Here is a 10,399-nt window from a genome sequence, read left to right as displayed (position 1 = left end):
GGCCCCTTGGGGTGAGGGGCACCGGATCCCCAGTGCACGGTCAATAGGAGAGCTCAGAGTGGGTGGAGATGGTAGAAGAGGGGTCTATAAATCACTGCTGTGCAAGCAATCATCTCCATTTGAAAGCTTTTCCATCCCAGGGACACTGTGAGTGGCTCCTAAGCTGAGTCCTGGCGCCGTGGAAAACCCCAGCCCTGCAGCTCAGCAAAGAGCTGTGTATGGCACCCGTGTGTGCCCTCTGCAATGGAGATCTGCACAGGGGCAGGCAGGGAAACCCAGCCACGACTCCTGCTGTGAGATGGCCCAGATGTTATCAACAGAGCTAAAGAACCTATAGAAAATGCTGTGTGGTAGAGGGTGAGGGGTGAGAAATGGGCTCGGATGAGCAGTGGTGGAGGCTCCTTGTTGCCTGTGTGTGCTTTCTGCTGTGGGACGCGAGATGTGCAAAGGAGACGCCAGGCACAGCACCCGGGTTTTCACACTTTTATTGTAAAGCTTTAGGAAGGGCTAATTACAATGGAGTTGGTCATCTGACAGCTCAGCAAACAAACAGAACAGGAGAGAACGGAAAGGGGATCACGACGGTGTCATGCTTACTGCTCTGAACAGAAAGAGTTACAAGGGAATCAATTGTGCTCACAGCGCCCGGGGAAAACCAAGCCCAAGGCCGAAAGCCTTCCCCGCACAGGGAAATGCATTACACATTGAGAGCAATACAACCTTAGCAAGAGGCATTGCCTTAGACATAGGTCACCATCTGAAAAATAGTTGGGTACTTTACTCTGCCATAGGATTTCTCCTTTAGAAAAGCTACACCTGCATGTACATAAAACTGTACAAAAAACAAGGCATCACAAGCAAGGAAATGAAATCTCGTATAAATAGAACCAACACTGAAGAGCTACAAAGGGGTTGCTTAGATCCTTCCCACGCAGCCCGCCTGCTCCCTGGCTCCCACCTTTGGTTTTACCCCTGGCTTGTCCTAGTGCAGTGTGAGATGCGGTAAGCCCCCTACAGAGGCGTCCCACCCTCTCCTCTTCCCTGTGCTTGTCTAGACTGGAGCTCGTGGAGAGTATCCCCCCACGTGCATGGAGGCTTTATCCTTCTGGCTTTTAATTGTGCAAATGAGCTTCTTACCAACAGCACCTCTTCTTTTTCCCCACCCTCAAGACTTTCATCCCCATTGTCCCTTCTCCTAGTACAGATGTCCAGGGTTTTCTCCTCCCCAGGGACCCGTTGCCAGCCTTGGCACCCTATGGAGGACCCATTCACTCTGTCCTTCCTTTTCTTCACTATACACCCACCCTCACCCCCTCCAAGACACCCATTCCCTCTCCCCACTGTGCTTGCATTCAAAAACCCAGCCCCACCATCCCTCTAAGCATACCCAAAGGAGACACATAATCCCCTGTATCTTCTTCCCAATGGCACTCATCCCAGTGGTACCCATCTTTACAGAACCCATCCCTATGGCTCCCATCCCCATAACACTCATCCCTATGGCTCCCATCTCAATGACACCCATCCCTATGGCTCCCATCTCAATGGCACCTATCTTTATGGCTCCCATCCTCATGGCACTCATCCCCGTGATGCCCATCCACAAAATATCCACCCCCATGGTACCCAAACCCACAGAACCCATCCCAGCTGTTCCAATCCCAATAGCCCCATTCCCGCAATACCCATCCCTTTCACCCCTCTGAGTTCCCTGGGGACCCATCTCCTCTACACTTCTCCCCATTTTGCAACACGCTTGCACTGAGAACATCGCCAGGTGCTCCAGGAGACAAGACAGCCACCCCAGCCACAGGGCTTGGAGCATCAGGATCCTTCTGGTGACCTCGAGTGGAAGGAAGGGAGCCCATCCACAGGCAGTAGCCTGGGAAAGCTGCTCTTGGACAAGCACCCCTCAGATCTGACTCTGCCAGGGGGGTCCCCAGGAGGGGCACCGGACACAGCCAGAGCCACGGGGAGGTGTGAGCAGTCGAGTTGGCAGTGGAGTCAGAGATCTTGGCCAGCGCGGCCAAATTGCACATTCTGCCCAGTTAGGCCCTGAAACTACAGAGCTACAATTAAAAACAAGTTCAGGAGCATGACCTGCTCAGGCAGCCAGGCCAGGAGAACGAAGCCTCGCCGGCAGAGCGGGCATCACCAGCGGGACATCCCCCGGAGCCACACACCCACCCCACGCTGGGTGAGGAGCAGCAGCAGGGGCCAGGAGGGGGGTCCTGCCCCCCATTGGCACCCCGAGGTGCTGGGGCAGGTGGGGAGCACGGCTAGGGCACCGTGTCCATGCAGGGCACCAGGAGTTGGCACCGCCAAAGCAAAGGGAGAGGAGCTGCTCAGAGGGGCTGCTGGGGGGAGGTGGGCAGGGGGTCCTGCGGGCACCCTGTGCTGGTCGGGCTGTTGGCAAGAAGAGCCCCGGGCTCTCCCCATGTGCAGACCAGGGGAAAGCATCCTGCAGCTACCACTGGCCTCGCTCCTTAAGGAAGATCCCAGAGATGAAGACGACCGATGCGATGCGCGAGTATGGGAAGAACAAGGGTGCAGCACAGCCTGTCTCCACATCCCAGCAGGGAGGGAGGAACCAGGGAGGATGACCCGGGAATGAGGTGTGAGTCCCCCAGACTCCTTCTGCCAGGGTCCCCCCAAAAAGCAGGCAGAGATGCTCAGGACGGTACCTGGGCATCCCCTCTGCGGTGTGCACATCTCCAGGAGCGCCATCCCCGCTGCCTGCACGGTGTTACCCCTGAGAGGGGGCCGGGGCAGCAGGGACTGGGCAATGGAAGAGAAAGCTGGAGCCCGTGAGAGTGGCCCTGGGGCCTAAGGGCGGTGGGACTCCAGCAGGCAGGGGCTCAGCAGCCCCCGGTGTGACCCTGAGACAACGCTCCTCCTGACGAAGGCAATGGTGGCTTACAGGCGGACAGGACGGAGGTCGAAGGCATGGCACAGCCGGCCCCACCAGCAGCCCCTTTCCCAGCAGAGGCACCAGGCGAGGGGTTGACATGCTGCAGCTGACGACGACCCCCTGCCAGCAGAGTGGGACTGAGGGCTTCTCCGGACCCAGCCGGTCCCTTGCCTGGGGATGTCCCCATCCCTCCTCCAGCCATCGGGCACTGGGACACCAGAGACCTCCCCGGCGCAGCCCTCGCCTATGGCACCGGGCAGTCCCTAGGGACCCTGCAGCTTGTGGGCACAGTGACAATGTTCCAAAAGAGATCCAGACTGACAAATAGCTGAGTCCCTACAGTCCGGCTAGGGCTGCCCTCTCCTCCAGCTCCCCAGCTGCTGTTTCAGGGACTGGTCATAACTCTATTTACAATATAGAACATGAGTGTGGGCCGGACGCTGCGCTCCCGCGGGCTCTTCCACACAGCAAACCATTGAAATCTGGAACTTGCTCCCTGTGGATTGGGTTTGTGTGTGTGGGTGTGTGTTTGTTTAAATGTCTTTTGTTTCAAGGACAATAAAAAGTTTCAATCAGGCAGGACTTGAATGTCATTCCTAAGGTTCGTATTTACAGGAGTCTACAACAAAGAGCCAGGCAGCTCGCTCCCTGTGCGTGGGGACACCCTTGTCTTATGCCCCAGGGACTCCACCAGCTTTACGTGGACCTTTGGTACGTCAGCCCTCCTCTCCAGCCATGCCCTCCGCACCAGGAGCCTGCCCAGCCTCCCCGACCACGCAGTTCAGAGACATGCACCTGCAAGTGCTGGGAAATTGGGAGTCAGATGCCTTCACCCCTCCCACCCGCCCCAAGGAATGGGTTTTAAAGGCGCTCCTTCCATCCCTGTCTTGCCCTGCCCGCTGTCCTCGAAGACCCTGGGCACCTCCACCACCACCCAGAGCAGAACTGGCCGCAGGAGCCCATAAAGCAACCAAGTTTCAAATGTTCCTCCAGGACGCTGGCCTTAGAAGCATGTCTGCTCCTGGCCCCTCGGACCAGCCTCACAGGTAGATCTCCCTCTTGGTGGTCTGGGATGAGGGGGTGGTGGCTGGCTGGAAGTCCGAGGTCTGGGTGAGAGGAATTTCCTCCATGGGGGAGTCCTTGCAGGTCTCATGGCTACTATTGGAGAAGGCACTGTACGTGGGGAGCAGGCGGAGGTTGGCCATTTTGGTGCTGCGCTCTTCTGAGAGTCTGGGGCTGCCATTCCCGACTTGCTCTTGACTCCCTCTGTCTTGGTAAGGCACAAAAGTGGAGAGTTTGAGGGCGTTCTTGGGCCTGCGGCTGGGGGAGGATTGGCCGGGCATCCAGCAGGTGTCGGAATGGCCGAACTCCGTGCACTCCCGGGTACAAGTCCCAGTCATGGCTACATCAGGCAGGGGACGGAGATCTGCGGAGAAGCAAGCAAGAGCATCGTTAGGCATGGACAAGCCCCAAGCCCAGTGGGTTGGTTGGATGAGGCTGGAGTATAGCCCCCATCATAGGGACCTCTCCCCAGAGGTGACCAGGTAGGAACTCTGGTTCTCCTTTGGGAAGAGGAGCAGATGCTGGGAGGAAGGGGACATTTGAACACACAGACATGAAAAATGTAAGCAGAGAACTCAAAATTCCTAACAGCCATGTCCCTGGGGACAAGCACCCTGCAGTGGGTGCAGGTGGGATCATAAAGCAGCAGAGCTCACTGAGCCCACCCTAGGAGTTATGAAGCCCTCGGTCCAGCCCCATTGGACACGCCATGCCATGCACATTAGGAATCCTTAAAGAAGTGCCCCAAGCTTGCTGGGCTTTTCACTGCCCTGAGTACATCCAGATTTCCTGAGCACCAGCCCTGCTCATCACCAGGCGTTCCAAGGACCCACTGGAGGTTCCTTTCCAAGCCTAGCTAGAGGTCCTCAGCCAACTTCCAGTCTCTCACAGTCTGAGACCTGAGCAAAGCACAACTGGGCAATCCAACACCAACCCTCAGAGAAGTAAGACACCCATGAATCCCTGTCCCAGAAGCATCCAAACCTCTCTGTGTACCAAACACCTTTCCAGATCTCCAGGTATATGAAGGCATTAGATCTGCTTGTGGAAAGTTCTGGCCATCAACAGCACCAGGTCATTGCCTTGTGTCCACTATGCCAGAGGTTTCCAGGCCTCATTGCTCTTGCCAAGAGTCTTCAGAGGCCCCAGCTTGGAATTCCCACCACTCCTAATATACTTACAAGACCTGTTCCAGGCATGAGCCATCTCTTGCTATCTGCCCCACTTGGGCATAACACAGCCCCCTGCCACTGCCTGGGACACATCACTGCCTCTGGCACCTGCTGGCAGGTCAGGGCTCATACTGCTGCTCATACTACTGGGTTGAAGGGACCCACAGTTCTGGCAAGAAGCAAATTGGAGCCTTTCATGCTATGCTGAGGCTTTGTCTCTGCCAGCATTTCCTTCCTGCACCAACTCGGGGCTTAAGATCATGGGTGATCCCAAGTCACCCCGCACAACTTTCATGCACCAGCAACACTGAGACCTTTGTGGGAGAAGGCTCCATACGATGCTGGGAATGGGTAAAAAGGGTCAAACGTGAGAGCTAACAGGATGGGCATGGAAGAGAGGCATAGTAAGCAACAAACCAGTGTGGGATCATGTCTTGCCCTAAAACAACACCCACTGCAACCCAAACTCTCCCATCCCCTGGTGCACACGTTGGCTGCGATATCCTGGCAGCAGCCCCAAGGACATACCTCCGTGCAGACCCCTTCACAGCCTGCTCCGCTCAGGGGACTCTAATGAGGAGCAGAAAAAGGACGAGAGGGTCACATCAGTGCAAAGCCCCAGCCTCCAAACACCCACCCTAGGATCCTCCTGCTCCCCTCCCCACTGCATTGCAGCAAGTCCCAAAATGTCCTCATGGCACCCACAGCCTTCAGGCTCCAGCCTCCCAAAGTTCCTTGGCCACCGCTGTGTTTCTCCATCCTCATCCTCACCTCCCAGCTGACTCGCAGAGCTCGAGGCCACCTGGCTTGCGGTGATGTGCACGCACATGGACACAACCCACTGGGATGGGTTTATGTGGACACTTGGCACTGTGGATGGGCACACATGGAAGAACCCATGCACAGGGGACAGCCATGCACTTGCTGCAGGGTGCAAAAGCCAGGGACCAAGCATCGGAGGAGACAAAGAGCCCACAAGTGTCACTGTGAGAGCTGTGCTTGCCTATGGTCTTTGGGATTGTTCTCAGAGCCATGGACCAAATGTTTTCCCACTCCCTGGGCAAGTGCAGAACTGCCTCATTTATTTCTCTGAGCTGCAGATAGAAATAATCAAACCCTGTTTTCACCTCTCAGTACTAACAGGATGGCCACTGCTTGGTAGGATCAAGGCCATGTTGTGCTGTCTTTCACTTCTGCACAACAAGCAACACCTCTCATCTCCTTTCCCAGTACACAAGTGGGACAAGTCCTCACCATTCCCACTTCTTGAAGGGGTTGGTGCTGCTCATTCATGTCATGGGATGCTCCAGCTCCAAGGGAAGGTGGTCTGCCATGGGACAGAAATAATGCCACCTCTCCATCAAACAAAGCCATGGAGATTTCCTCGTGCCAATAGCAGCTGAGAAATCACAGGGTCAAGCAGGAACTCGGTGTTCAGGATCTTTTATTCTGCTTTTCCCATTGTTTATTTCTGGCACGAAAGCCATTTTCCAGTGCTGTCTCTTGCAGTGAGATGCTGGCATCAGTGCTCTCCCGCTAAAGGAGCGCATTATGTGCCGCAAGCACAACCAGCTCTGCTTCCAGAGCCCGGGAACGGGCAGGGTGCAATTCCTGAATAGCCACAATTTACTGCAAACACGACCCCACGGCCTAATTCTCAGCACATGATGGTGGGCTGGAGTTCAATGTGCCACCACAGGCAAGCACAACTCTTTAGGGGTAAGCAGAGGGGTAAGAGAATTCTGCCCACAAAGGGCCGGTTCTGACTGCGGTGTCCGGGCAGACATCATTTCCCACAGCCTGCTCACTGCACCCCAGAGGGTCAGCCTATCCCACTATCAGCATCTCCATGCCTGGAGGGATGCGTGCTTGTTTGGGCGTCCACACCCGCTGGCTTCTCCCTTTCTATTGCTTGGCTGTCTCTGGCTGCCTGAGGGCTGCTCGGCCTCATTGCATAGGAATGAGCCGGGGCAGTAAAAGTCGCATCCCTTTGAACTTTTCAGATGAAAAGGGCCTTTATGGGAGATGCATTCAGAGATGCGCCTGGGTCCCGGCCCCAGCTGGAGGAGGGGAAGCTCCCTCCCGCAGCCCTGCTCTGCAGCATCCAGGGCACCTCTGCTCTTTGTGCAGGAGGCTGTGCCGGGCCGTCTCCTTCGGGAAGAGGCACATATTGGTGCTGCTGCTAATTATCTCTCTGTTTCCCACTCGCAAGGGCTCTTCTAGTAGTTTTATTGCTCTTCGTGGGGGATTTCAGCAGTGCACTTGAGTACCATTAAGGAGGAGACAAAAGCAGGCAGCATCACTCAGCAGCACTTCCATCTCCTGCAGTAGATGAGCTGGGGGTCCCTCACCCACCATAAGCCAAGTATCTTCAACACATGCTGAGAGCCAGCCTGGAGCATGGTTTTGTGCCACCATCTCCAGTGTGCATGGTCTGGTTTGCTTCTTCCATTCACATCAGACATCATCACCAAGAGCGTGGTGTGCGGGGCTGGGGGAGGAGGGGTGCTACAGCACATGTGGCTGTGAGTTTGGGGGTGAGAGGATGCAGAGGAGCAGCTCTGGGAGGGAGGAACATGGGACTGAGGATATGAGGCAGCAGGGCACGGCACAGGGTGCAAAGAAGCCTGGAGGAAGAAGAAGGAAGCACAGCATGCAAGGACGGAGCAGGGAGGCTCAGGGCTGCAGAGATGCGGGGAGTAGCTTGGAGGCAAAGCAGGATGCATTCCTGAAGCGTTACATTGCAAAGAGTCATCTTCCCCACCTGATGGCACAGAGAACATCAGCATCTAACTCAGCCAGCCACTCCCGCTCAGAGCCCAGCAGCACTACACCTGCCCCAAGTATTTCTTTCCACACAGCTTTCTTTTGGTTAAGCAGGACGTTGGCAGCTTTACCATCTCTGTTCCCTGGTGCAGACACACGAAAACACTGCTCCTCTTGCACAAGCCCTCAGGGCTCTGCTGACCACTGCTGGGACATTCCTTATAGTAATGACCTTTCACGGCATCCCACTCCAGCACACCAACCTCCCTGCCCACACCCCGTGGGATCTCCTGATCCCTGGTGCTGCTCCTCCCAACAGCTCCCTCATACCAGCACCATTCCCCTGCTTCACCTCAGCTCACCAGAGCCATTGCAGCACCATCACTTCCTCGAATTTTCCACCTGAAGTTCTCACACCCATCAGCACCACCACCCACAGCGCTCTCCCCATCTCCCCATTCCGCACTGCCGTCCCGCTGCCAGCTGCCATTCTCTCCCTCTCTCTCCAGGTACCGCTCCCCAACAGCGTGGCTCCCCACAGCACTGCTCCCCACAGGTGTTGTGCCCCATGGTGATGCTCTCTCCAGGTGCCATCCCCCCACGGCGCTGTTCCCAGTGAGCACCGTTCCCCACCGCGCTGCTGCCTATAGGTACCGATCCCCCGCAGTGCCACGTCCTCCAGGTGCCATGTTCTGTGCTGCCACTCCTCCAGGTACCCCCTGCAGCTCTCCTCCCTCCAGGCACTGCCACGTCCTGCAGGTACCATGTTTCACAGCACTGTTCCCTCCAGGTACCTCTCTCCTGCAGTGCTGCTTGCTCTAGGCACTGCTGCTTCATGCTCTGCTCCCGCTTCCTTGCTCCCTCTCAGTGCATCTAGTTGGATAGTGCACCCAGAAATCCTGGTTTTATACACCAGCAGCCCCATATCTTCATATCTTTGTATGAGTCCCTTCCCACTCTTGTCTCAGCCTTCTCTGTGCCTTCCCCCGGCATCACTGGAGCAGCAAGTGCTCAGCAGCCCATCCCCTGCTTCCTGCCCTATTTGGCTCTGCATGTGATCCCTTTGATGCAGAGAACTCGAGGGCTCCTTCCATTGCCCCTTCCCCTTCAGAGGGCTTTTGGGATGTGGGAGGTGGCTGCAGAGCCCTGAGCTGCTCTGCTGCAAAGTGCAGACCCCAGATCCCCTTTATGGGAGCATGACAATTGGATGCTCATCCTCTAGATATGGGGGGCTGCAGCACCACACTCCCCTCCTGTAGCCCACACCCATCCCTCCCGGTCCCAGCACATGGCCACCACCAGAAGCCCTCTGCCTCTGGGGCAGCACCAGCACAATCCTGATTTCACTTTCCAGGCCTCGGGGAAAGGCTGCTGGAGCTGTGCCCGTTTCCACAGTGATGCTCCAAAGATCGATGAGCAGAGAAATATCAGAAGCTGAGAGCAGCAGCAGAGCGCTCCGCACCAACCACGTCAGCCCCTATTTTCCTGGACTGAGCTAATGCTGTCCCCACGGCACCCAGGCAGACGGTTCGCAGGACCATTCCTCACACTACAACACCCAGACAGACGGCTTTGGGGACCGATTCTAGCACGACATCACCCAGGCAGATGGCTTTCCAAACTTAACACCATTGTGGCACACGCAAACAGATGGCTCCTGGTATCCGAGAGTGACCCGGTGGTGCCCATCCGGTGGTTGCTGCAGCTCAACGCCGCACCTAATGCTCCCAGGCCATAGCAAGCAACACCAGTGCTCTCAATAAATACTCAGAGAGGTGCAGCTCTGATGCCAGCACATAGATGGGTTTCTCCTAGGCACCCAAGTCAGCAGCTAGAGTGCACACAGCAGCTAGATGGCACACAGCCATCTCCCCCAGACCCTGCAGCACTGCCCGAATGCTGAATAATGGTGGCTAAACACCAGTGCAGACAGCTTGCTCTGAACGCAACGCAAGGCTTGTCAGCACCCAGATGCACACACAGAACAAACCGTGGCCCCTGGAGTGTATTACAGCAGCACATACGAGCTGCAGAGCTGAAGCAAATGACTTCCCAGATCCTGTCAAGGGTATCACAGCAGAACCAGTGTGTCACTAACGGGGACAGATGCACCCACCAGCCCTAGCATCACCAGCACAGGTAGCAAAATGCTGAACCGTTCTGTCACCACCCTGCACCTCGATCCCTGGGGCGCATCTCCCATCCCCTCCCTTTGCTGCCGGAGCTTCAGGGCCACCTCCCACTGCTGCTGTGCCTGCAGCCCGCAGCCCACAGACATTGCCACGGCAACAGGGTGCGATTCGCACCACCGGCACTGGGAGCATCCGAACCGACGGCTGCGGCTCAGGGGAAGACCTCCAAAATTGCCATCTGCAATCCCTGTAATACCCAGGAAAGAAAATCTCATCCCCTGTCACACAGTCTGTGCTTGCGGTGCTGTTTGGATGATCTCCTGCCCTGGCACCACAGGGCTTCAACCTTTGTGGGT

The 10,399-nt window shown here is 56.3% G+C and overlaps 1 protein-coding gene across 2 annotated transcripts in view; it reads right to left on the bottom strand.

The window, feature by feature from the left end:
• Window positions 1–469: 469 nt before the first annotated feature.
• The window catches only part of PCDH1 (protocadherin 1), a 50,949-nt gene continuing 41,019 nt past the window's right edge, over window positions 470–10,399 (bottom strand). The window contains exons 5-6 of one of the 2 annotated variants that reach the window (XM_010718850.2): window positions 5,674–5,715; window positions 4,255–4,337 (exon numbers count right to left, since the gene is read on the bottom strand). In XM_010718850.2, the coding sequence (XP_010717152.1) occupies window positions 5,690–5,715 (26 nt within the window). In that variant the 3' untranslated portion in view covers window positions 4,255–4,337; window positions 5,674–5,689. Of the gene's footprint in view, window positions 4,338–5,673; window positions 5,716–10,399 lie in introns of both variants that reach the window. The other variant, XM_010718846.3, reaches the window with a different exon arrangement.

The sequence above is a fragment of the Meleagris gallopavo genome, chromosome 15, assembly GCF_000146605.3.
Source record: "Meleagris gallopavo isolate NT-WF06-2002-E0010 breed Aviagen turkey brand Nicholas breeding stock chromosome 15, Turkey_5.1, whole genome shotgun sequence".
Classification (NCBI taxonomy): domain Eukaryota; kingdom Metazoa; phylum Chordata; class Aves; order Galliformes; family Phasianidae; genus Meleagris; species Meleagris gallopavo.
The sequence above is the reverse complement of the archived record's forward strand: the minus strand, read 5'-3'. Positions and strand labels throughout refer to the sequence as shown.